Genomic DNA, 27,680 nt, shown 5'->3' with positions numbered 1-27,680 from the left:
TCAGACAGACAGTAGGAGACCCGAGCCAGAGCTTTGAAATCAAGAGAGGAGACACAAACATGAATCACCAGCATGCATACAGAGCCTGATCCTGTGCTTTTGGATACACCAGTGGTCATTCTGTGGGGATAGGAGGAAAAACCATTGGAGGATTTGTAGTGTCATTGTTGGGACAGGTATGAATAGAACCAGGAAAGAGCAGGGCCATGAAGGTAGACGACCAAGGAGAGATATTGAAAGAGAGTAGAATGGACAACAGTGCCAAAAACAGAGGTGAGGTCAAGAGGGATGTGCTGAGGTACAGAACCTAGATCCAAGTCACCGAGGATGCCATTATCGACTTTGACGAGCGGTGTGGGTGAGGCCGTGACCAATTGCAGGGTCTCAAACAGGAAGTGGTAAGAGAGACGACCACATAGTTGTGAAATAATGCAATCTAAGACTTTGAAGTTGAAGGAAGTTTTAGAGATGGAACAGGAGTTTTCAGAGGATTGTGGGGTTTAACATTTTTTTTAAGGAGAGGGGTGATTTTATTGTGGCGGTGTGAGGGATGATGTTGGCAAGCAATGTGTTGAGGAGGTCAAGAGCTGGGAGGGAAGAGGGTTTAGGGAGAAGATAGTGGAGTTTGTGGACAACATGAATTTGGTGAGCATAGGGGGAGATGAAATCCAAGAGTATGGAATAAAGATGAAGTGAGGTACAGGTTAGAAGAAATAATGAGCATGGAATTGGAGAAGGTAGGAGGGAAGGAAGAGGCACTACCATGGAAGAACCTACCACCTCTACCTGGTTGTGACTCCAGTCTCTCATTACATAGTTGACGCTGAATAGCCTCAGAGCAACAAGAAATGGGCAATAAATTGTGCCTTGACAGTGTCACCCGCATCCTAAGAACAATTAATTTTTTTAAATCAGTTTTTCCCTGGGTGACATTGTGTGCCATATTTGAAGCAATTTTAATATATAAATTACTCACACAGGCAGTGTGGCCACAATTGTGCATCTGTGATGGAGGAGCTTCCCAGCAAGTATGTTCAGCTTGAAAAATCTAGATGCAGGCATACTTCAAAGTGCACATTTAAATTGTCCGTGTCTATGAGTATAACATAAGTCAATTGAAACTGTCAACATATTACAACCAGGCAACCCATGCATAGTGCCCAGAGCTACACCAAGTCTTCCAAGGGCCTCAGATGATGGAAAGGTGAGTCACAGTGGTATAATGTTTACCAGTGTTTTTGGTGGTGGGAAAGTTCTGTCATGCCTATTGGCATTTCAGTGTGAAATCTTCAACTCCTCTTCTACTCCTCAGAACAACAACAACTTGCATTTATATAGCGCCTTTAACATTGTAAAAGCCCCAAGGCATTTCATAGAAGCGTTATCAGACAAAGTTTGACACCGAGCCACCGAAGTAGATATTAGGACAGGTGACTAAAAGCTTGGTCAAAGAGGTAGCTTTTAAGGATCGTCTTAAAGGAAGAGAGAGAGGTAGGGAGGGTTAGGGAGAGAATTCCAGAGCTTAGGGCCTAGGCAGCTGAAGGCACGGCTGCCAGTGGTGGGGCGAAGAAAATCGGGGATGCACAAGAGACCAGAATTGGAGGAGCACAGCGATCTCGGAGAGTTGTAGGGTTGAATAAGCAGAGTTAGATGAGTCACATCATTGTTACAGTTGATGCACCTTAGTGTTATGCCACCTGCAATGTTACTAGCACTTGTGATTTCCAGAGGCAAATGGGAATATTGAAGTAGTGCTGAAGGAGATGCTGCTTTGGCGCTATCTCAAGAGTCCCGCTTGGACATTGATTCAGGATGGCCTTTGAGAACTGCAAGTGTTGGCAACGGTGCAAACATTACACAGGAACAAAGGACAAAAGCTTGCTTTGCACCATTACACTTTAAAGCACAAACAGTTTGTTATTGATCTGAACACATTTAAACCTTGATTCCTTGCCACAATGATTTTTTTCTTCTCCATTATCAGCAAATAACATAATAACCTCTTTATCTATTCTTTTATCTTTCAAAGCTCAGCTTTGGAGGCATTCCAGTTCCAGGCAAATCGGTGACATTTCTGAGGAAGAACTTTCATGGCTGCATTGAAAATCTCTATTACAACGGAGTGAATATTATTGATCTGGCCAAGAGACGCAAACCTCAGATACACATTGTGGTAAGTTGCTTCTTTCAGTTCAGAAAAGAGAAGCTATTTATCTATAGGACTGAATTAAAAATTAAACTGCGGCCTATAGAACTGATCATGATGAAACCAGATACAGCTGAATGCAATAGAGTTTGATGGAAAACAGGTACATTTTATTTTATATCATTTTAATTAGGCAAATCCGATAAACACTCTCTGCTTGTAGATGAGTTATCTTCTATCTGCTTAGCCAGCCTATTGATGCTAGGGAGAAGGTAACTTGTCCCTCGGTAATGATCTTAGTTTGATGCCGGAAAAATTCACCCAGATAATAATACAATTCCTAATCAATGTTGGCCCACAGCACAAAATTGACCCTCATTTGGCAAACTCATGCAGGGACGCTAGCTGGCTGGTGTGGGAAATAGGAAAATATCACAATAGTGCAGTAGGAGTAAACGTCGGAGGTTGGGACTAAGGCACATCTTTAGGGCAATGTAGAAAGTCTTACACTCCGTGCTAGAGCTGAACTAGGAGAGCTTTGATATTGGCTGAAAGTGCCTGAAATGGGAAACTCTTTTTCCAAAGATATCCATTACCTTGACGAGCAGAAAATTTATCATGAAAAAGTGGTTGACTTTCAACTGCCCTCTGAAGTGGCCTAGCAAGATACTCGAGTTGTAGCAATCCACTGCAACCACACGAACTGCAGTGGTTCAAGAAGGTGGCCCACCACCATCTTCTAAGGGCAACTAGGGATGGGCGATGAATGCCAGCAACGCCCACGTCTGGAGAATAAATTTATTTTTCAAAACAATAGTTAACCTGATTATGTCTATGGCATAAGAACTAAGAAATAGAAGCAGGAGTAGACCATAAGCTATCTCAAGCCTGCTCCGCCATTCGATAAGATCATGGCTGATATTCTACCTCAACACACTTTCCTACCTTATCCCCATATCCCTTGATTCCCTTAGTGTCCAAATATCCATCAATCACAGTCTTGAATATACTCAACGATTGAGTATATATTGCAACATTGCTGCAGGAGTTCCTCAGGGCAGTGTCCTAGGCCCAACCATCTTCAGCTGCTTCACCAATGACCTTCCCCCCATCATAAGGTCAGAAATGGGGATTTTCGTTGATGATTGCACAGTGTTCAGTTCCATTCGCAACCCCTCAGATAATGAAGCAGTCCGTGCCACATGCAGCAAGACCTGGACAACATCCAGGCTTGGGCTGATAAGTGGCAAGTAACATTCGCACCTGACAAGTGCCAGGCAATGACCATCTCCAACAGGAGAGAGTCTAACCACCTCCCCTTGACATTCAATGGCATTACCATCGCCGAATCCCCCACAATCAACATCCTGGGGGTCACCATTGACCATTAATACTGTGGCTAAAAGAGCAGGTCAGAGGCTGGGTATTCTGTGGTGAGTGACTCACCTCCTGACTCCCCAAAGTCTTTCCACCATCTACAAGGCACAAGTCAGGAGTGTGATGGAATACTCTCCCCTTGCCTGGATGAGTGCAGCTCCAACAACACTCATGAAGCTTGACACCATCCAGGACAAAGCAGCCCGCTTGATTGGCACCCCGTCCACCACCCTAAACATTCACTCCCTTCACCACCGGCACACAGTGGCTGCAGTGTGCACCATCTACAGGATGCACTGCAGCAACTCACCAAGGCTTCTTCGACAGCACCTCCCAAACCCGTGACCTCTACCACCTAGAAGGACAAGGGCAGCCAGCTCATGGGAACATCACCTGCACGTTCCTCTCCAAGTCACACACCATCCCGACTTGGAAATATATCGCCGCTGGGACAAAATCCTGGAACTCCCTTCCTAACAGCACTGTGGGAGAACCTTCACCACACGGACTGCTGCAGTTCAAGAAGGTGGCTCATCACCACCTTCTGAAGGGCAATTAGGGATGGGCAAAAAATGCTGGCCTTGCCAGCGATGCCCACATCCCATGAACGAATAAAAAAAAAGCATCCACAGCCCTCTGGGGTAGAGAATTCCAAAGATTCACACCCCTCTGAGTGAAGAAATTTTTCCTCATCCCGGTCCTAAATGGCCAACCCCTTACCTTGAGAAATGACCCCTAGTTCTGGACTCGCCAGCCAGGGGAAACAGCCTCTCAGCTTCTACCCTGTCAAGCCCTCTAAGAATTTTATACGCTTCAATGAGATCACCTCTCATTCTTCTAAACTCCAGAGAGCTTCTTCTAAACTCCCGCATGGCCATGTCAATCATCTCAATATTACTGGCACAGAAACAAAGGAGCTGCTGCCTTTCCCATCCGTCCCCTGGGTAGAAACAATTTATCAAATTTATGTGGTTTTAAATGATTTCTGCTTCAATTTTATGAGGAGCAAGTCTGCAGCAATTGTTCATTATGTAATTGATTGTCACCATTAATCAATCATTTGTTTGCTAAGCGTTGCCTACATTTCTGTTGTATAAGTTTTATCTTATTTTCACTCCCACATCTTTAGACGGTACCCCCCCCCCATGACTGATGCCAAATGTCAGTCACCAATGATTTCAGCTGTACATGATAGCATATTGCAAAGCAATTTAATTATTATGATTAATCACCCATTAAAATGTTAATCAACTATGGTTGATTATGTGGCTGCCAGTTGCAGTTGTCATGAAGAGTTGCCATGCTATGTTGCCATAAATGATATCATTTCACTTCTGCCATGGATGTGCGCTGAATAAATGTCAGATTATCAGCGTGCTGCCAAGAATCTCATATTCCTGTACGAGTCAATGGTCAGCAGTGGGACTGTGGAGTTATCGATCAAAGATTCAGGTAGTCCAGATTCAGGTAGTCCCATGGTACAGTAAAAGTCTTCCATCAAACTGAATGTATGTAACAGATGTTTTGAGAACATCTTTTAATCCAAAAGAATCTATTACATTCTAGTGTGTTTCAAAATTTACTGCACTATGCGATAACCTTGTAGCTCAAACGATCTGGCCCTATGGTAAAGTGCGAACTAAACCACATGATTCCCGATGAGGCAGTTCCTGAATTTAGCCGTGCTGTCAGGCAGAGCTGGTGAAATCGATATTTCCCCATAAAAAGGGTGGAACGGGCAGAGGGTGAATTGTAGCTGGACAGTTTTTGTCCATTTACTCATGGCCAACTCAAGAGTAACACGGGAATAGGACTGGGAACCCACCCTGATGGTCAAGGAATGACGTGGGATGTAATGGAAGGCAGAAAATGGAAAGAAGATAAAATCATGCTGTTCAGTAATGTTTTATTACACTTTACCAAGATCCTATTTGACCCATGGAAGGGATGCTATATTGATCACTTTCCTCATGCAATGCATAGATGCAGTCCAGACGCATGGGCCTAGAAATTTGATGGCGCCGGTGCTAAACAGGCGCCTAAGACTTCAATATGGTGGGCAGGAAGCACATGCTCATTCCGAGCCTGTAGCGCGCCGGCCGCCATATTGGTATAAGCAAAAAAAAGGCGTCCGGTGCCCACCCCTGAAACAGTCTCGGGTCCCTTTGCATATGCAAACGAGGGACCTTACACCTGTTTAAGACCCCCTGTGCAAGATGACTTTGAGCACAGCCGGCACCTTAAAGGGACAGCCACTACCAAGAAGGTAAGATTGCAAGAAAAAAACTCGTACCTGAATTTGGAGCCAGGAGGTGCAGGAGTGCTCCTCCCAGCTCCACATTAAAACCACTGGCCGCTGCCAGCCACCGTATCCACCACAGACCGCGCCCCCTCCACCCTCCGATTGCAAGCTCGGCTTCACCGATCGTGCCACCACCTCCCCCGATCGCCAGCTATACCCACCTCCCAGTCATCCCCCTCTCCCGGTCACTACCCCCCTCCCCCCACCACCGTCCTGGTTGCCCCCCTCCAAGCCGCCTTCCATTCCCCTTTTAATGACTTAGCTGAGGGTCACAGTCAGCGATGCAACAGCACGGTATTCTAGGTCTCTCCACCGGCAAATTGCCTGTGGAAGCCCAGTACGTGTCCCCAGCTTGCCAGTGTCGTTTAAATGAGGCCCGAGACCCAATATCAGGCGAGCCTTGGGCTTACTCATTCAGATGCAGGGATTGATCTCATGGAATTCAACAGAAGCTAGAGATTCAGGGAACCCATCTTCACACCTCGTTGAGGAGCGGTGTTTCCCCGAGCCCTCCAATCTGCCTAATTGTTTCTGAGTGGTCCCTTGACTGCCTTAATCTATGTTAAATCCTTGCCCAATTTTATTAATCTCATTGATGCCATTGGACTGTAGCTGGACCAAAGCTTTCAGATGGCTTATGGAAACAGTTGCACTTTTAAGTTGTAACATAAGATCAGATGTATGAATGATATTTCGCTTGTGTTTTCTTTCTTGTGTTCACTCTTGCTCTTTCTCACACACACACACACACACACTCACTCACTCACTCACTCACTCACTCACTCAGTCTCTATCTCACTTTCTTTCGCTCGCACTCTTCCTTTCACTCTCTCTCTCTCTCTGCCCTTCATTCTCTCTCTTTCTCATATTTTGGCTACTGCTATCATCGTTTTTACTTTATTGTTAGATGCTTGAATCCCCTGGCTTTGAACCATCTGTTGCTTCAGTACAAATAAATCTGTCTCATAACATAGTGCTTAAAGCTGTCCAGTTGCTTTTGTAATTCAGTGTGTGTGATCGAAGACTTCTTTGTAATATCATTCTCATGCTGTGGACGATGTGTGTTATTGATTGTTCCGTAACTCTGAATAATTACAAATGAGAAGTTTGGGGGAAAACACAACTATTGTGTTTTCTCTATTTACTGGAAAGTAAAAAATAATGTGAGCATTCAGGATCTGGAATTAGATAGTCACAGTCAAATTGTTCCAGCTAGTTCAACCCACAACTTAGTAAAATGAATGTTGGCTTGAAAATTCTCTTGAACCCATCTGCATGTCACTGAAGTCAAGTTAATTCAGAATGCTCGGTCATACTTGTGAAATAAATATGTGAAGTAGCTTGTTTACTATTTCTAATGAGAGTGGGGGGGCAATTGTAACTTTGGGCGATAGTGTAAATTGGATCAGCCGCCCGTTATACACCTCTCCCCATTGACTTCAACCATTGGTGCTTTTTTTTCTGCCCAGGTTCCAGGGCCACTGGTGCCTGTGTTGTCAGTTTGCTGTGCTTCCATTTTCACCTGCCTTATCCCACACCTCTGGAGCTATTTGCATGTTCTTCATGACTCGTGCATATCTTTTATTTCTATACCTTCTCTGTGTGTGTGTGTGTGTGTGTGTGTGTGTGTGTGTGTGTGCGTCTTTTTCTACTCTCCTTCCCTTGCTCTGTTCACTTTTAAATGCTGTTCATCTGTAATATCTTCCAGTTCTGACAAAGGGTCCACACTTGAAATGGCAACTTATCTGTTCTCTCCACAGACGCTGCCTTAACTGCTGAGCGTTGCCAGTATTTTCTGTTGTTTTGTTCTCATCTTTGCTCTTTGTTTCACGCCTTCCAGCCATCTCTATCCACGTGGCTACTTTCCCTTTTATTCCATGAGCCATAAATCCTTTAGCTGGTACCTTTTATCATGCTTATTGAAAATCCATACAAACCGCATCCTCTTGCCATTTTCTTTTATTCATCCTCGGTTATTTCTTCAAAGAGTTCTGAAGGTGGGTCAAGCATGACCTGCCTTTTAGAAGTCAGTGCTGACTTGCCCAGACCAACTCTCGTTTCTCCAAGTGCTTTGTCATTTTATCCCATTTTATAGTCTCTCTGGGCGTAATTTTGAGTGATTACAATGACAAAAGCTACAATTATAATATTTATCAAGAGTCTAATCTAAAAATCAAACGAGTGATTCTTTGCTTTGAAATAGTTCTGAAGGCTGCCAGGGATAATCTTGAGTTTTGTTAATGGACAGAATACTTCTAGTTATTGAGTCACAGGCAAGAATTGTGCCTTCTCTTCTGTAAACTGCATTACAAGCCCAATTGTAACATTTGAGCCGATATTTTTATATTGATCGGTAATCAGAACCCGTTAACCTTTTAAACAAATGGGGCAAGCCATGAGATGTCCTGCTCCAGCAAATTCTGGGCCATTATTTATCACTGGTCTAATCGGAACAGGCTCGAGGGGCTGAATGGCCTATTCCTGTTCCCATGTTCCAAAGAGGTTGGAACGTTTAACTTGAATATTATTCTGCTGTTAAGTTTGTTTGTTCTCTGACCCCCCCCACCCTTTCTTCCAGGGGAACGTGACATTTTCCTGCGCGGAGCCGCACATCGTCCCAGTCACGTTCATGACTTCCAGTAGTTACTTGCTGCTGCCCGGGAAGCCTCAAATGGACGGGCTGTCTGTCAGCTTCCAATTCCGCACCTGGAACAAGGATGGTCTGCTGATGTACAACCAATTCCATGAAGCATCTGGAGTTCTACAGATTTACCTCAACAAGGGGAAGCTGAAAATAAATGTTCATAAATTATCATGGAGCCAAGCTGACATCACCACAGGTAATTGCAATAGTCAATTTTGCTGCCATCCGTGACAGCGGGAGGAATTGTTAGGAATAAAAAGAAACACTTATCTCCAAAGGCAAGTCATTTTAAGCAGCTAATTATCTTCTGAAGCACAGCACACTGAGTCAAGGAAGATTAGAGTTGAGAGGGAAAAGGGGAGATTACAGTTCAGTGGAAGAAGAAGATTAGAGTCTAGAGGAAGGAAAAGATTATCAGTAGTTTGATTAACTTTTAGAGGAAGAGAAACAGACGAGATTAAAGGAAGGGAATTTGTCTGACATTTAATGATTATAAAAATATACGGTTATATGGAAATGTTGTACCCAATTGTGCAGAAATTATCAGTTGTTGGGAACAATGGTTGAGATCAACACACTGGACTCATTTAAGGAACAGGTTGATGCTATAATGGGGAGATAGTAAGGTTGCTGTTCTGGATGGATGATATTAGATAGGTTGGGATGAAAAGCGTGTTTAGCTTATCTTGTGGGGAGCATGTGTGTCATGTTTATAATGCATTAAACGTCTTGCGTGTAACAAACACTTCGTGCAAGAGTCGCACTTGCTTCTCATCATACTTGAGCACTTCATCTAGATTGATACTTCATAGAAAACATAGAAACATAGAAAATAGGAGCAGGAGTAAGCCATTCGGCCCTTCGAACCTGCTCCGCCATTCAATATGATCATGGCTGATCCTCTATCTCAATACCATATTCCCGCTCTCTCCCCATACCCCTTGATGCCTTTTGTGTCTAGAAATCTATCCAGCTCCTTCTTAAATATATTCAGTGACTTGGCCTCCACAGCCTTCTGTGGTAGAGAATTCCACAGGTTCACCGCCCTCTGAGTGAAGAAATTTCTCCTCATCTTAGTCCTAAATGTCCTACCCCATGTCCTGAGACTGTGACCCCTCGTTCTGGACACCCCCAGCCAGGGGAAACATCCTCCCTGCATCCAGTCTGTCCAGCCCTGTCAGAATTTTATATGTTTCAATGAGATCCCCTCTCATTCTTCTATAATCTAGTGAATACAGGCCGAGTCGACCCAATCTCTCCTCATACGACAGTCCTACCATCCCAGGAATCAGTCTGGTCACCCTTCGCTGCACTCCCTCTATGGTATATCCAAGTATATCCTTTCTTAGTTAAGGAGACCAAAACTGCACATAATACTCCAGGTGCGGTCTCACCAAGGCCCTGTATAGCTGCAATAAGACATCCTTGCGACTGTACTCAAATCCTCTTGCAATGAAGGCCAACATACCTTTTGCCTTCCTAACTGCTTGCTGCACCTGCATGTTTGCTTTAGTGCACTTCAGTGCAATACTGGGAGGGAGTGCCGCACAACAACAATAACAACAACTTGCATTTATATAGCACCTTTAACGTAGTAAAAGGTCTCCCAAGGCGCTTCACAGGAGTGTTATCAGACAAAATTTGATGCTGATCCACATAAGGAAATATTAGGACAGGTGACCAAAAGCTTTGGCAAAGAGTCAGGTTTTAAGAAGCATCTTATAGGAGAAGAGAGAGGTACAGAGGCGGAGAGGTTTAGGGTTCCAGAGTTTAGGGCCGAGGCAGCTGAAGGCTGCCAATTGTGGAGCAATTAAAATCGGGGATGCGCAAGAGGCAAGAATGGGATGAGCGCAGAGATCTCAGAGGGTTGTGGGTCTGGAGGAGGTTACAGAGATAGGGAGGGGCGAGGCCATGGAGGGATTTGAAAACAAGGATGAGAATTTTAAAATCAAGGCGTTTCCGGACCGGGAGCCAATGTAGGTTGGCGAGCACAGGGGTGATGGGGGAACAGGACTTGGTGCGAGTTTTGGCAGCAGAGTTTTGGTTGAGCTCAAATTTATGGAGGGTGGAAGATGGGAGGCTGGCCAGGAGAGCATTGGAATAGTTGAGTGCAGAAAAGATTTACTAGGATGCTACCGGGACTTGATGGTTTGACTTACAGGGAGAGGTTAGACAGACTGGGACTTTATTCCCTGGAGAGTAGGAGGTTAAGGGGTGATCTTATAGAAGTCTATAAAATAATGAGGGGCATAGATAAGGTCGATAGTCAAAATCTTTTCCCAAAGGTAGGGGAGTCTATAACGAGGGGGCACAGATTTAAGGTGAGAGGGGAGAGATACAAAAGGATCCAGAGGGGCAATTTTTTCACTCAAAGGGTGGTGAGTGTCTGGAACGAGCTGCCAGAGGCAGTAGTAGAGGCGGGTACAATTTTGTCTTTTAAAAAGCATTTGGACAGTTACATGGGTAAGATGGGTATCGAGGGATATGGGCCAAGTGCAGGCAATTGGGACTAGCTTAGTGGTATAAACTGGGCGACATGGACATGTTGGGCCGAAGGGCCTGTTTCCATGTTGTAACTTCTATGATTCTATGATTCTATGAGTCTAGAGGTAACAAGGGCAGAGGTGAGCTGAGGCAGGGGTGGAGATGGGCAATGTTACAGAGGTAGAAATAGGCGGTCTTGTTGATGGAGCTGATATGTGGTCGGAAGCTCATCTCAGGGTCAAAAAGGATGCCAAGTTTGCGAACCGTCTGGTTCAGCCTCAAGTAGTGGCCAGGGAGAAGGATGGAGTTGGTGACTAGGGAACAGCAGAGATGAAAGACAATGGCTTCGGTCTTCCCAATATTTAGTTGGAGGAAATTTTTGCTCATCCAGTACTGGATGTTGGACAAGTAGTGTGACAAATCAAAGACAGTGGAGGGGTCGAAAGAGGTGGTGGGGAGGTAGAGTTGGGTGTTGCCAGCGTACATGTGGAATCTGGATGTTGTGTTTTCAGATGATGTCACCGAGGGGCAGCATGTAGATAAAAATTGGAGGGGGCCAAGGATAGATCCCTGGGGGATCCCAGAGGTAATGGTGTGGGAGCGGGAATAGAAGTCTTTGCAGGTGATTCTCTGACTATGACTGGAGATCAAGGAGGGGCCATGAAATAACACTGGCGAGCAAAATAAAGGAAAATCCTAAGATGTTTTATAAGTATATTAAGGGTAAGAGGATGACTAGGGAAAAAATAGGGCCCATTAGGGACAAAAATGGCAATCTGTGTGTGGAGCCGGCAGATGTAGGAGGGGTTCTAAATGAATTTTTTGCATCTGTTTTCACTATGGAGAAGGACGATGTAGACATAGAAATACGGCAGGGGGACTGTGATATACTCGAACATATTAACATCGAGCGGGAGGAGGTATTGGCGGTTTTAGCAGGCCTAAAAATGGATAAATCCCCAGGCCCGGACGAAATGTATCCCAGGCTACTGTGTGAGGCAAAGGAGGAGATTGCGGGGGCTCTGACACATATATTCAGAACCTCTCTGGCCACAGGGGATGTGCCAGAGGACTGGAGAACCGCTAATGTAGTACCATTATTCAAGAAGGGGAGTAGGGAAAAACCGGGGAACTACAGGCCAGTGAGCCTAACATCAGTGGTAGGAAAATTATTGGAAAAAATTCTGAAGGACAAAATTAGTCTCCACTTGGAGAAGCAAGGATTAATCAGGGATAGTCAACATGGCTTTGTCAAGGGAAGATCATGTCTGACTAATTTGATTGAATTTTTTGAGGGGGTGACTAGGCGTGTGGATGAGGGTAACGCAGTGGATGTGGTATACATGGATTTCAGTAAGGCCTTCGATAAAGTCCCCCACAGGAGACTGGTCAAGAAGGTACGAGCCCATGGAATCCAGGGTGCCTTGGCACTTTGGATACAAAACTGGCTTAGTGGCAGAAGGCAGAGGGTGATGGTCGAAGGTTGTTTTTGTGACTGGAAGCCTGTGGCCAGTGGGGTACCACAGGGATCGGTGCTGGGTCCCTTGCTGTTTGTGGTCTACATTAATGACTTGGATATGAATGTAAAAGGTATGATCAGTAAGTTCGCTGATGCTACAAAGATTGGTAGGGTAGTAAATAGCGAGGAGGATAGCCTCAGTCTGCAGGACGATATAGATGGGTTGGTCAGATGGGCGGAACAGTGGCAAATGGAATTTAACCCGGAAAAGTGCGAGGTGATGCACTTTGGAGGGACTAACAAGGCAAGGGAATACACAATGAATGGGAGGACCCTAGGCAAGACAGAGGGTCAGAGGGATCTTGGTGTGCAAGTTCACAGATCCCTGAAGGCGGCGGAACAGGTAGATAAGGTGGTAAAGAAGGCATATGGGATACTTGCCTTTATTAGCCGAGGCATAGAATATAAGAGCAAGGAGGTTATGATGGAGCTGTATAAAACACTGGTTAGGCCACAGCTGGAGTACTGTGTGCAGTTCTGGTCGCCACACTACAGGAAGGATGTGATCACTTTGGAGAGGGTGCAGAGGAGATTCACCAGGATGTTACCAGGGCTGGAGCGCTTCAGCTATGAAGAGAGACTTGGAAGATTGGGTTTGTTTTCCTTGGAGCAGAGGAGGCTGAGGGGGGACATGATTGAGGTGTACAAAATTATGAGGGGCACAGATAGGATGGATACTAAGGAGCTTTTTCCCTTCGTTGAGGGTTCTATAACAAGGGGACATAGATTCAAGGTAAAAGGCGGGAGGTTTAGAGGGGATTTTAGAAAGAACTTTTTCACCCAGAGGGTGGTTGGAGTCTGGAACTCACTGTCTGAAAGGGTTGTGGAGGCAGGAACCCTCACAACATTCAAGAAGCATTTGGATGAGCACTTGAAATGCCATAGCATACAAGGCTACGGACCAAATGCTGGAATATGGGATTAGAGTAGACAGGGTTGATGGCCGGTGCGGACACGATGGGCCGAAGGGCCTCTATCCGTGCTGTATAACTCTATGACTCTCTGAGATAAGAATGGAACCAGGTGAGTGCAGTCCCACCCAACTGGACAAAGGAGGAGAGACTTTGGAAGACGATGATGTGGGATCCTTCATCATGGTCACAGTCACATAGGATGTCATTTGTGACTTTGATAAGGGCCGTTTCAGTGCTGTGGCAGGGGCAGAAACCCGATTGGAGGGATTCCAACATGGAATTGCAGGAAAGATGGGCACGGATTTGGGAGGCGACAACACATTCAAGGACTTTGGCGAGGAAAGGGAGGTTGGAGATGGGGCAGCACTTTGCAAGGACAGAGGGGTCAAGGGTGGGTTTTTTGAGGAGGGGGGTGATGATGGCAGATTTGAAGGGGAGGGGGACAGTGCCTGAGTAGAGAGAACTGTTAACGATATCAGCTAACATGGGGGCCTGGAAGTGAAGTTGGGTGGTCACCAGTTTGGTGGGAATAGGGGCAAGGGAGCAGGAGGTGAGTCTCATGGTCAAGATGAGCTCGGAGACGGCATGAGGGGAGATAGGAGAGAAACTAAAGAAAGTTGGGAGTTCAGGGCTAAGGCAGGGGGAATCTTAGGGGAAGTTTGACTTGGTGGGCTAGGGGAAGGGAGGGAAGCAGCAAAGGCAGCTGAACAGATGGTCTTAATCCTAGTGATAAAGAAGTCCATGGACTCTTCGCACTTTTTGTTGGAGATGAGGGTGGCCTTAAGGGAGTGGTGGTGAGTGCCATACCAGGGGGAATGACCAGGGTGAGAGAGAGTAATGGTTTTACTGGGGTCAAGGGTATCAAAGGTGGAGGTGAGGGTGTGATTGAGCAAATCAGTAGCTGCAGAAATGTCATGATGAATGGAGGGCCAAAGGTTGGACAGTTGGGAATTTGAAAGTGCAGTTTTAAGTGACTTGGAGGAGAGTATTTTCCACAGGCGGACGCAAAAGGAAGTGGGGTTGGGAGGGGGAAGGGTGTGGAGAGGGATACAAGGAAGTGATCAGAGATGGCCTTATCTGTGATGGACACGATGGGAGTAGAGAGGCCATGAGAGATGGCAAGTTCGAAGGGGTGGCCGTGAATATGGGTAGGGGTGTTTATATGGAGGGAGAGATTAAGGGAGGATAGGGGGGCAGTGAACTCAGAGGAGAGAGAGCATGATGAGTTGAGATGGAGGTTGAAATCACCACGGATGAGAAGTCGCTCGGTGCAGAAGCTGAGGGAGGAAAGCAGTGACGATATCTCGGTGAGAAACTTGGCATGGTACTTGGGTGGGTAGTAGAGAATGAGGATTTTAAAGGAGGTGAGAGGGGTTTAAACAAGGTGAAGTACTCAAAGGAAGAGAAGATGCCAGAGGAGTAGGGGGACAGACCAAAGTGTACAGTCGGAGGTGCCTTCATTCAGATGAAATAATTAACCAAGGTCTGCCTATTCAGGTGGACCTAAAGATCCCATGTCATGTTTGCAAAGAAGAGCAGAGAGTTCTCCTGGTGTCCTGGACAACATTCCTCCCACCAACCAATGCCACAGCAGATTAGCCAGCCATTAATCTCATTGTTGTCTGTGGGACCTTGCTGTGCTCAAATTGGCTGCTGTGTTTCCCTACAAAACAATACTGACTACACTTTTTTTTAAGAAAGGAATATATTGGCTGTTAAGTGCTTTGGGATGCCTTGAGGATGTAAAAGGTGCCAGACAAGTGCAAGTTCCATTTTTCTTACTTCAAATGTCACACTTTAGCATATCCTCTGACTCACTGTAAACAATGCTGTGAGAGATCTGATATTTAATGAAGAAACATCAGAGATGGTGCTACTTGTGGCAGCTAGAAGTTTTATTACATGCTTCACTGTACGACCACTAGTTTGACTGTGTTCTCCCTGGTTATCTATTTAAGTAAAGCCTGTAGATTACAGATGTGACAGAATGCAGCGATCCCAGAGAATTCTGAAAGCAACATTATCAAAATGCTGGACGTTACATGGAATAGAAAGGAAGAAAAGATTTGTATTTAGATAGCGCCTTTCATGAGCTCAGGATGCCCCACAGCACTTAAAGTCATTGAAGTACTTTTGAAGTGTAGTCAATGTTGTAATGTAGGAATAAAGTACTGTAATATAATACTGTAAAAAGCAGAATGTTGTGGTACTTTATATAAAGAGGAAAGAATTGGAATACTTCATGAGACTTCAAGAACAATGGTAACTTATGGGGTTCAATTTTAAAACCGAGCTGGGAAGGGGAAGGGTGTTAGTATGGGTTTCCTGGACGTCCTTACGATTTTAACGTAAGGACGTTTTTTTTTTGTCGGTTTCCCGTCCGACTGACTGGCCTGATTGACAGGCTGGTCTCAGTCAGACGGGAGACCAGCCAGGGAGAGGACGTGTTCAGGTAAGTCTTTGTTTGTATGGATGATGTGGAGATGCCGGTGATGGACTGGGGTTGACAATTGTAAACAATTTTACAACACCAAGTTATAGTCCAACAAATTTATTTTTAATTCCACAAGCTTTCGGAGGCTTCCTGGTGTGGGTCCACACCACCTGAGGAAGGAGGAAGCCTCCGAAAGCTTGTGGAATTAAAAATAAAATTGTTGGACTATAACTTGGTGTTGTAAAATAGTTTACAATTTGTATGGATGGGGGAGGCATGAGTGAGCACAGGGGCCATGGGTGGGCATGGGGTCACGGGTGGGCATAGGTTGAGTGAGTCATGGAGGATGGGATTGGGGTCAGTCACGGGGTGGGGGGGGGCAGTGTCGGGATCGGGGGTCATCGCGGAGGTCCGTGATTGCTGAGGGGGAGGGTTGGGGGTCGGAGGATCGGTGTGGGGGAGGATCAGGGGTCGGCGGTGGGAGGATTGGAGTGGGGCGGAAGGATCGGGGTCGGGGGTCGGAGGATCAGAGTGGGCGGAGGGTCGGGGGTCGGAGGAGGAGGGGGAGGGGAAGGGGGGTCCGCGATCGGGGGTCGGGTGTCCACGATCGTTGCAGGTGGTGCAGGCAGTCTTGTTGGACCGGGGGAAGCACTCCTGCCCACAAGCTGTGCCTTTCTAGGCACCTACCTGTTAGTCCCGGGCCTTCTCACCTCCTTTCACAAGGCGTAAAACAGAAGGCCCAGGAATCCCTGCCCCCTGGGGTTGAAATCGGGAATTCGAGAAAAATGGAAGCCTGAAACCTCCTTGAAAGGTTTTAAGGCCCGACCCCACTCCGGGGAGTGGATTGGTCACCCGGCCCTCTTCCCGCCCCAGTGGAAAAACAGAAATGGGCGGGTCTGAAATGGTAGCAATTTTCAATGCCCTCCCCCGCCCCCAAACCACCCGTTTCTTTACTTTGGAAAACTAAGCCCATGGAATCCTTCAGGTCAATTAGCCATATTTTCCTGAATGGGATAGGATGCAATTGCAAGGGGTAAAACAAAATAGAAAAGATTTTGTCCTTCAATTTACTTTCTTTCACAATAAGTCCTTTTATTCTACTAGTGCATATATACATTAGATATGTAAGTACTTTTTTGTTATTTCTGCTGTTTATCCCTAGTTGTGTAATGCATTGTTTGCACTCGAGTTCTGATAGATCCTACCACTAATACAGTAAGATGTCTCCAAGGTCCTAGCACCAGCTGTCCCAGTAGTACTTAAATTGTTAATGTGGGTCAAGTTTTGCTCCCACTGGCTTTTTAGATGAATAATTAAACAGATCGAGAGGAAGATAAACAAATTCACTCCTGTCTTTGTTATGTTCAAATTTCTATGCCAGGTTACATTGGTTGCAAAGTAAGCTTGGCATGAGAACCTTGGTAAAGAGCAGATGAATTGCTTTGCCTCCAGCCCATTTCACCCAAAATCTCTCTTAAGATTCCAGTACATCACATAGACCCAGCATCAGAACACCAGAAAGTTTTCTCTGAAATGCAGAGCACGTACAATGGTTATCGCAAGCACTGCTGATTAGGGCAAGTGTAACCTTACCAGTGTGAGTGAGACAGCTTTGTTTAAAGCTCCTCACCCATGGGGAGTCTATGCTATAATGAGTGCATCAATTAGCTCTACTCTTGTACATTGTGTCATAGCAAGATTCATAGCTTTGTATAGCAATATAAAATAAATTACAAGGAATATTAGACAGAAACTGTATGAAATTAACACCAACAAAATAATTATTTTTTTCAAAACGGTTGAAATGTTGAAAATGCACAGCAGGTTAACCAGCATCTGAAAGGGATCATTTCAAGTGTAACCCTTCATCAGGACTAAAACTATCCTCTCAGCATTACGTGATACCCATTCATGAAAAAATGGTCGAAGATATAAAATTATAGGCTCCCCTGAAGGGTAGCTCAGCCACACAAAGCAGAAAGGTCCCAAAAATTGATTCCCGATCTGTGCTAAATTAGCTGATCATAGAAGGAACAGCAATTGGGATGCTTCAGTGCCACTGGGTTTGAGGGATAAAAAACAACCAGAGGTGCTTCTGATAAATGGACATGGAGACCGTAGAATCATACAGCACAGAAGGAAACCATTCGGCCCATTGTGCTTGTTCCAGCTCTTTGAAAGAGCCACCCTATTAGTCCCACACCCGTGTTCTTTCCCCGTAGCCCTGCAAATTTTTTGTTTGCATTTCTTTATCCAATTCCCTTTTGAAAGTTATTATTGAATCTGCTTCCTTTTCAGGCAGTGCATTCCAGATCATTACAACTTGCTGCATAAAAAAAATTCTCCTCATCTCCCCTCTGCTTCTTTTGCCGATTACCTTATCCTGTGCCCTCTGCTTACTGACCCTCCTACCAGTGGAAACAATTTCTCCCTATCTACTCTATCAAAACCCCTCATAATTTTGAACACCTCTATTAAATCTCCTCTTAACCTGCTCTGCTCTAACTGAAGTCCTTCACCCCTCGTACCATTCTAGTAAATCTTCTCTGCACCCTCTCAAAGGCCTTGACATCCTTCCTAAAATGCGGTGCCCAAAATTGGACACAATACTTCAGCTGAGGCCTCATCTCCCCTCTGCTTCTTTTGCCAATGTTTTCTTTTCAACTACACATCCATTCCCTTTTTGAAAGTCATTATTGAATCTGCTTTCACCACCCTTTCAGGCAGTGCATTTCAGATCATAACAACTCGCTGCATAAAAAGAATTCTCTTCATTCCCTAGCCCCCACACCCCCACTTCTTTTGCCAATTATCTTTAAATCTATATCCTCCAATTACCTCCTGCCAGTGGAAACAATTTCTCCCTATGTACTCTTATCAAAACCCCATTTTATGAGAATGGGATTGCTTTTGGTTGGGAGTAGATGTGGAGGCAAATAGGCTCAGACATGAAGATTGGCCACTTTAGATGAGGTTATTCAAAGGATGCTGGCACTCATGGAACTGCACCCCATCATGTGTCAGCAGTCTTCGAGTGGAAATAATTGGGAAAGAAAATCGAACAGTTCTGTGTCTGAAGAACACCAGGGAAAAGACCTCAGACATTTAGGCAGTGTTTTTTTTTTGCAGGATATTTTCTGTCATCTTCGCAGTTTTACAATATCAGACAGCTGCTTAAGATTTTGAAAGGAAAAAGTGCTTTAACAATACATTTTTGGCAGTTTTGTTTGGCCACTTTATGTCACGTCAAACTGTAGCTTTGGCTTTTTGACTCCGCGCTTCTTCATAAGTAAAATCCAAGCCACAATTGGAACAAAAGGCCTTTGTAGCAATAGCAAAGATTTACTGTTTCAATTCAGGACTTCTGACTGATCCTCTCCAGTGCTGTTGTCGTGACCGTTTACAAAGCTTAGTAAGGTTCACCCAGTCAGCAATAGTAAAATACTTTGGCAGTTTCGTTCTACTTAAATTGTTCACTTACTGTAATAATGCAGCCTCGATATTTTGCATAAAGGTATTGTGATCAATTGAAAGCAGTCCTTTGCTAGTTCTGTGGTAGACTGAAAGAGTTCCTTTGGTCCTTTAATCTTCATCTGCATGGCTGATCTCTTTACTGCTGAATTTATATTGCATCCAATGTTGTGGCAAAGTGATGGGGACTAGATGGTAAGAATATTTGAATTATAAGCCTAGAAATTACTGTTGGTGATTGTAGCAAATAAACGTTTAATATTTCCATTATCTGCTTTGCAAACCAATCATTATCCTGTTTAATGGGTTCCACTAAAAGAGCAGACAAGGAACATCATATGAATGCATTAAGCATTTGTCCACTGATGTAGCTACAAGTGATTTCCAGTCCACATTATTTTATTGGTAAGCCATGGATAAGATGTGATAAATGTTTTCACTGCAATTAGTATCGTTAATTCTGAACGTGGGCCATCGGGTAAAGGATATGTCAGTGTATAAAACATCTTTGGGTATATTATTCTCTATTTAATGTTGGTGAAAAAGTTAGCATGAGTGTAAAGTAAGTTCCTCTGTATTATACCCATGCTGGATTTTAAGTTACATTAGTAAATGGAGGAAAATATACCCTCAAAAATGTGAAGGGAAATATGAAGGACCAGCAGACCTCCCGTGACATTGCTCACAGTGAGCTGGAGGAAATGTTGTTTATCATTAATGGTGTTGTCAACACAGTGTGATGGGGAAAATGATAGAATCATAGAATTGTACAGCACAGAAGGAGGCCACTCGGCCCATCGTGCCTGTGCCGGCTCTTTGAAAGAGCTATCGAATTATTCCCACTCCCCTGCTCTTTCCCCATAGCCCTGCAATTTTTTTCCTTTTCAAGTATATATCCAATTCCCTTTTGAAAGTTACTATTGAATCTGCTTCCACCACCCTTTCAGGCACCACCTCCTTAAGGGCAATTAGGGATGGGCAATAAATGCTGGCCTCGCCAGCGACGCCCACATCCCATGAACGAATTTTTAAAAAGTGTATTCCAGATCTTAACAACTCGCTGTGTAAAAACATTTCTCCTCATCACCACCTTGTTCTTTTGCCAATTATCTTAAATCTGTGCCCTCTGGTTACCCACCTTCCTGCCAGTGGAAACAGTTTCCAGTTTCTCCCTATTTACTCTATCAAAACCCTTCATAATTTTGAACACTTCTTTTAAATCTCCCCATAACCTTCTCTGCTCTAAAGAGAACAACCCCAGTTTATCCAGTCTGTTCACATAACAGAAGTCCCTCATCCCTGGTACCATTCTAGTAAATCTCTTCTGCACCCTTTCCAAGGCCTTGACATCCTTCCTAAAATGTGGTGCCCAGAATTGGACACAACACTCCAGCTGAGGCCTAACCAGTGTTACAGGAAAAATATTTGACACTTAGGCATGCTACAAGCACGACTTGGGGCAGGACTACCAACTTTGGAAGGCATAACACAAATGGTAGCAGATTATCCACCCGTTATAAGCCCGTCCAATGTTCCTTACCATTGAAGTGAATATATAAAGACTTAGCACATAGATGAGGGGTTGCTAATGACAAATAGCGATGAAATGAAATACCCTTATATCTAGAGGACTAGAATACAAGGGGGTAGAAGTTATGCTACAGCTATACAAAGCCCCGGTTAGATTACACCTGGAGTACTTAGTTCAGTTCTGGGCACCGCACCTTAGGAAGGATACATTGGCCTTGAAGGGAGTGCAGCTTGGATTTACTAGAATGATACCTGGACTACAAAGGTTAAATTATGAGGAGAGATTACACAAACTAGGGTTGTATTCCCTGGAATTTAGAAGATTAAGGGGTGATTTGATTGAAGTTTTCAAGATATTAAGGGAAACTGATCAGGTGGATAGAGAGAAACTATTTCCGCTGGTTGGGGAGTCTAGGACTAGGGGACATAGCCTAAAAATTAGAGCCAGTACTATCAGGACTGAAGTTAGGAAACACTCCTACACGCAAAGGGTGGTAGAAGTTTGGAACTCTCCTCCGCAAACGGCAGTTGATACTAGCTCAATTGTTAATTTTAAATCTGAGATTGATAGATTTTTGTTAACCAGAGGTATTAAGGGATATGGGGCTAAGGCAGATATATGGAGTTAGGTCACAGATCAGTCATGATCTCACTGAATGGCGGAACAGGCTCGAGGGGCTAAATGGCTTCCTCCTGTTCCTATCTTCCTGTGTTCCCTGAAATATCTTTGCAATAACATCTGCTAAAAGCTTACTCCTAGTAGGATACTTAAAGATGGACTAGATTCCAAACCATCAGTATCTCTTTAAAAATCAAATCCTTGCAGGAATATTGGAAACACATTAAGTTGCAAGAAAGCTGTAACTTGATTGGTGATTCAGTACAATTTCTCTACATTTTTCTCTGCTCCCAGCAACTACCAGGGTCAATTTCATGAGACAGCTTCTCTAACTGCACTTGACTGCACCCTGTTTTTTTTTTCTGCTGTACAAAATATTGGTTGAACTTGAAGATTATTTTTAAATGGTAGATGATGAAGAGCTCATCAGAGAAAAGGCTTGGAGGAGTTACAGAACTCAGCAGTGTGAGTAAGCTTAATTAACATACAGTGGAGATGTCAAGATCGTTGAGGAAGCCTGAGTGAACGATTGTGTCAACTGGTGTTAATTGAATTGGCCCACACTGTCAGGCTCACTAACATCATCCAAGTAGTCTTCAAGATGTCACCAAGATCCACCATTTATTTGAATACCTCCTTTTCTACAAGAAAATAAATGAGTCCATGTAACGAGTCAAGATGGAGATGAAATGATTTGAGTAGGTGAATTGTGTGCTCAGCAATGTGAGGGGTATTCATTTTGTCACTCAGTTTCAGTGTCTGTAGTATGTCGGATGTAAGGGTATATTTGGATTTTCAAAAGGCATTCAATTAGGTGCCACACAAAAGGTTGTTATACAAGATAAGGGCTCATGGGGTTGGGTGTAATGTATTAGCATGGATAGAGGATTGGTTAATGGACAGAAAACAGAGAGTATGAATAAAGGGGTCATTTTCAGATTGGCAGGCTGTAATTAGTGGGCTGCCACAAGGATCAGTAATTGGGCCTCAGCTATTTACAATCTATATTAATTACTTAGTTGAAAGGACCGAGTGTAGTGTATCCAAGTTTGCTGATAATACAAAGCTAGGTGGGAAAGTAAGCTGTGAGGAGGATGCAAAGATGCTGCAAAGGGATATAGACAGGTTAGGTGAGTGGGCGAGAAGGCAGCAGACAGAGTATAATATGGGGAAAGACTAAGAAATGTTGGTAGTCAGAAGGATTTGGGTGACCTTATACACGAAGCACAAAGTTAGCATGCAGGTACAGCAAGCAATTAGGAAGGCAAATGGAATGTTCGCGTTTATTGCAAGGGGGTTGCAGTATAAGAGTAAGGAGGTATTGCTGCAATTATATTGGTGAGACCACACCTGAAGTACTGTATACAGTTTTGGACTACTTACCTAAGGAAGGATATACTTACTTTAGAGGGAGCGCAACAAAGGTTCACTGGGTTGATTCCTGGAATGAGAGGTTTGTCCAATGAGGAGAGATTGAGTAGAATAGGCTTATACTTTCTGGAGTTTAGAAGAATGAGAGGTGATCTCATTGAAACGTATAAAGTTCTTAGAGGGCTTGACAGGGTAGATGCTGAGAGGCTGTTTCCCCTGACTGGATTCAGTAGAACTAGGGGCCATAGCCTCAGGATAAGGGGTTGGCCATTTAGGACTGAGATAAGGAAAAATTTCTTCACTCCGAGGGTTGTGAATATTTGGAATTCTCTACCCCAGAGGGCTGTGGATGCTCAGTCATTGAGTCTATTCAAGACTGAGATCGATAGATTTTTGGACTCTAAGGGAATCAAGGGATAAGGGGTTAGGGCGAGAAAGTGGAATTGAGGTTGAAGATCAGCCATGATCTTATTGAATGGCAGAGCAGGTTCGAGTGGCCTAATGACCTACTCCTGCTCCTATTTCTTATGTTCTTATTATACGTAGGACCATTGCAGTTGGCAAAGAAGGGACACCTTCTTCTCAATCAGTTTGGATTGAATTTGAACCCAGATCTCAGAGTAAAAAGGCAGTATTCATTGGAACATAGGAATTGCTAGATGAAAAAAGACCAATATCCACCTAGTTCACCTTCTATCATCCTGATAGTCACTTGATACAATGATAATGGAGTTGTTGACTGATCATACCAATCAATCTCAATCAATTAGTCTACAACAGACCCAGACATGACGCAAGGAAAATCCCAATGGTGGAGAGCTTTGGGAACCATAGGTCCAAAGTCACCTGTCTTCACCCCTCCCTCCCACCCACCCACCACCCCCCCAAGCATGCTATACTGAACACCTGTCATGTCTCAAATTACTCTTATACTGCATCCAAAAATATTATTTTCTGTAAGAAATCTATCTAATTTGTGTTTGAATAACTCAATATTAACTGCTTCCACCATCTCCCTAGGGAGCCTATTCCTTAGATTGAACTTGCTCACTGAAATGCACTGCTTCACTCAGTTCTGCACATTCTTGACTTAATTTTAATCATTTTTATCAACTAAAGAAATACGGATGGCAAGATGGAAACTTGTATTTTTAAAATTTATTTACAAACACATAAGTCATTATCACCAATTGAAATACCACATTTGCATGATGCAATAAAAATCATTGCTGCTTTACATCTTAAGCGTTTTTATCCAGAAGAAAAAGTTTGCCGAACGCTTTTTCACAAAGGCAAGCCTCATTAACTATAGATGTATATTGTTAACGGGTATTGCTTGATTTCACGCAGAAGGATCAGTGAAGCGATATTGTCAAATTAGTCTCAAAGTTGTGGATGATGTGTTATTAAAGAGGACTGTTCATTACCGATGGTACAGCATCAAAAAAAAAGGGTCAGAGCAACTGAATAAATTGCAGGTGACTGCTACATATAAAGGCAATGCGAATCAGGAAGAAGCCGAGTTTGAATGTTTGATTCATTTTGATCAAAACAGGCCTAAGGCCATTGAACCCAATGTCAAAACTGAACTGCTAAATTCAAAGTCCTGATTTTCTATATAGCAATCAAAGGGCACATTTCTCAGAGAACACCTATTGTGACAACATTTTACTGTGGACACAAACCCAGTGTTGCCATTTAATTGTCCTGCATCTCAATTTAAGCTACATAGGGCTATGGGGAAAGAGCGAGGGAATGAGACTAACTGGATTGCTCTTACAAAGATCTGGCACGGGGTTGATGGACCAAATGGCCTCCTTTTGTGCTGTAACCATTCTATGATTCCATTGGAGGAGGAGTAGGCTATTCAGCTCCTTGAGCCAATCAGATTTTGGGTGATCTGTATACCAACTTCATTTCACCCACTTTTGACCCATAGCCCTTGATACACGTAGCTTAAAAAATTTTTTATCACTCTCCATCTTGAACATCTGAATTGACTCAGTAGTCATAGCTTTTTGGGGGAGAGGGTTCCACTTTTCCACTATATGTGCTCCTTGTTGTCTTCATTAGGGCTCTTTCATACTGCAGAAATAGTTTATTTTCTTCTTTAAGGGCCTGTCTACATGCCCCTTTTATTTGGCAGTCAATATAACATAATTTGTAGCCTAAGTCAAATATTATGTGTTGTTTTAGCAAAAGTTTCTCTTGTAACTGAAAATTTGGTAGCATAGTTATGATGATCTTTAACATCTGATTATATTAACTTCATTCTGCCTGTCAATTTTCTTATCCCTTTCTTATCCCAAGTACCAACAGAAATACCTATACCAAAAATAAAAGTGTTAAATGGATCTATTAGGATGTTGTCACATAAATGAGAGTGAGTGAGTGAGGGGGAGCTGTCTTAGAGCAAAGGAACATTACCTTCTCAATTGGTGGTGACTGCTGCCGGTAATTGCTGGCTTAGTTGAGGAATGAAGAAGAGCCAATTTCAGAATGGATGTCAAAGAGTAAGGATAGCTTACTGATAAAACTACACATCAGTGAACAAATTAAAACCTCGACTTTTACATGATGAAGTGGAGAAGTTACCATCGAAGTGATGTGGAAGTGACATTACTTCTGATTTGATATTAAGTGACTGAACGACGAGTGACATTGCTGATCACAGCCTGGTTAGAAAAGGAGAAGGAGCAGATTGTGAAACTGATCAAAAAAAAAGCATCAACCTGGCTCAGTGGCAGCACTCTCACTTCTGAATCATAAGATTGGTGATTCAAAGCCCCGTTCCAGCACATAATATAAGCTGACACTTTGGTGCGGTACTGAGGGTGTCTTGCATTTTCAAAAGATCCGTCTTTTGGATGAGACATTTTGAAATAAACACAAAAGATCCTGAGCACTTTTCTGAAGAAGAAAATGGAGGTGTCTGGGCGAATATCCCTCAACTAACTATACCAAAATAGATTTATCTGGTCAATCATCTCATTGCTGCTTGTGGAACTTTGCTGTGTACAAATTGGCTGCTGTGATTGCCTAGAAAATAACAGTGACTACATTTCAGAAGTAATTCATTGGCCATGAAGTGCTATGGGACATCTTGAAGAATGCTATACAATTGTAAGTTTGTTTGATCTTAAGATATCAGGGCTCACAATTGCATTGATATTTTATGGTTGACGTTGCATTGATTTTTTTTTTTAAAGTGAGAGTAGCTCTTGGAGAAATAACAGTTGCTTGGTAAAGTGATTGATTACCACATTAGCCTGGTTAAGTGCTTGCTATCCCTGACTCTCTGGGGATAATTTTAACCCAAAGAAAGGGTGGGTTGGGACGGGTGGGATGTTAAAGTAACAGCATTTTGAAGCGCGAGCACAACCTGGCTGCAACGCGCCCACCTCCAGGTTTAACCCAGGTGCGTTTGGATGTGCGTCCACATCCGAAACCCAGCAGTCTCGTCCCCGCTTAATGATTGTTAAAGGGGCAATTTACCTCATCAAAACTTAATTTTTTGTGGATTCTAAGCCTGAAACCAATTTAACCTCACCTGCATGGGTTTCCCATGACTCCTCAATCTCACTAGTGAAACGGAGACGCGATTCATACAGAAGTTAATTTTGCCCTTTAAACCTGTGATTGACACCTCGAAATAAAAGCTCAAGCATTGCAGCTGGTCTCTCAGTTCTCACGGGCAAACGTTTGGCTGAGAGTTCTTCTAGTGTTGAGACTGAGAATTCTTTGTTGAGGGAGCTTTAGGAAGACTTTGGAGCCTCTCAATCTGACAAGATCAGAATGGGGGGGGGGGGGGGGAGCAATGGATGTATTTGAGAGGACATCTGCGGAAAAGGAAAATGAACATCCACGCAGCCATGTTGTGCTGTGTTGGGATCTGCTGATGTACAAAACAGAGGTGCACAACAAGGACCTGGAGAGCAGCAGAGAGGGGCCAACGTCACAGGAGGCACCACCCATGTGAGAGGGTATACAGACAGAGGCTGAGCTTCCTAGATCTCTCTGAGGAGCAGTGCCCAGGCAGGCTCAGATTGAGTCGGTAGGTGGTCGCAGGCACCCGTAGCCTCCTTGAAGAAGAGCTGTTCCCTGCTGGACCTGGTGGCCACGTATTGCCCGTTGCAGTAAAAGTAACCACTGCCCTAAATTTCTTCGCCATTGGGTCCTTCCAGGGCGCCATCGGTGACATCTCCAGGATCTCTCAATCATCTGCACATAAGCGTATAAGGCGGGTAATGGATGGCTTGTTTGCCAGGGCGTCTGATTATGTGAACTTCCCCCACGCCGACGTGTTGAAGATGCGCTTCAGGTGCCTGGATAGATCTGGAGAGGCCCTTCAGAACTCGCCAGTGAGGGCGTTCAGAATAATCGTGGTGTGCTGCGTCCTGCACAACATAGCGCGGCAGAGAGGGTTACAGGTGGAGGAGGACAAAGGCATTGATCAGGCATTCACATTTGGCGGTAACATTGAAGGAGAGGATGAGGAGGAGGAGGAAGAAAAGGAAAATGAAGATGGGACACGTATTGGCAGAACATCCACACACATTGCTGCCCGTGATGCCAGCGATGCCCTCATCCCTCACAGGTTCTCATAATGAGAGTTGCAAAATAAAGAAATTGAGATACTCAGGCCGCCTAGAACAACCACCATCAGCACCACTAACAAACCCCCCCTCCCCCCTCACTTTGCACAAAACAGTCCTTCAACCACGCATATACCCATTGCACATTCGTCCAATGGGTATCGTCATGTATTGGCTTTCATGAAGCAAATGAAAAGGGCGACTTGACACTCGGGACACAATAAAGGGCAAGACTTGGAAGTAGTGATAATCAATCAATGTAATGTGCTAAAAA

General features: G+C 44.1%; 1 protein-coding gene across 1 annotated transcript in view; it reads left to right on the top strand.

Annotated features, from left to right (window-relative positions):
• The window catches only part of LOC137323529 (contactin-associated protein-like 5), a 930,346-nt gene that overhangs the window by 448,324 nt on the left and 454,342 nt on the right, over positions 1-27,680 (top strand). The window contains exons 7-8 of the mRNA XM_067987099.1: positions 2,030-2,173; positions 8,404-8,665. Coding sequence (XP_067843200.1) covers positions 2,030-2,173; positions 8,404-8,665 — 406 coding nt within the window. The remainder of the gene's footprint in view (positions 1-2,029; positions 2,174-8,403; positions 8,666-27,680) is intronic.

This window comes from Heptranchias perlo, chromosome 7 (genome assembly GCF_035084215.1).
Source record: "Heptranchias perlo isolate sHepPer1 chromosome 7, sHepPer1.hap1, whole genome shotgun sequence".
In the NCBI taxonomy this organism is placed as follows: Eukaryota; Metazoa; Chordata; class Chondrichthyes; order Hexanchiformes; family Hexanchidae; genus Heptranchias; species Heptranchias perlo.
The sequence above is the reverse complement of the archived record's forward strand: the minus strand, read 5'-3'. Positions and strand labels throughout refer to the sequence as shown.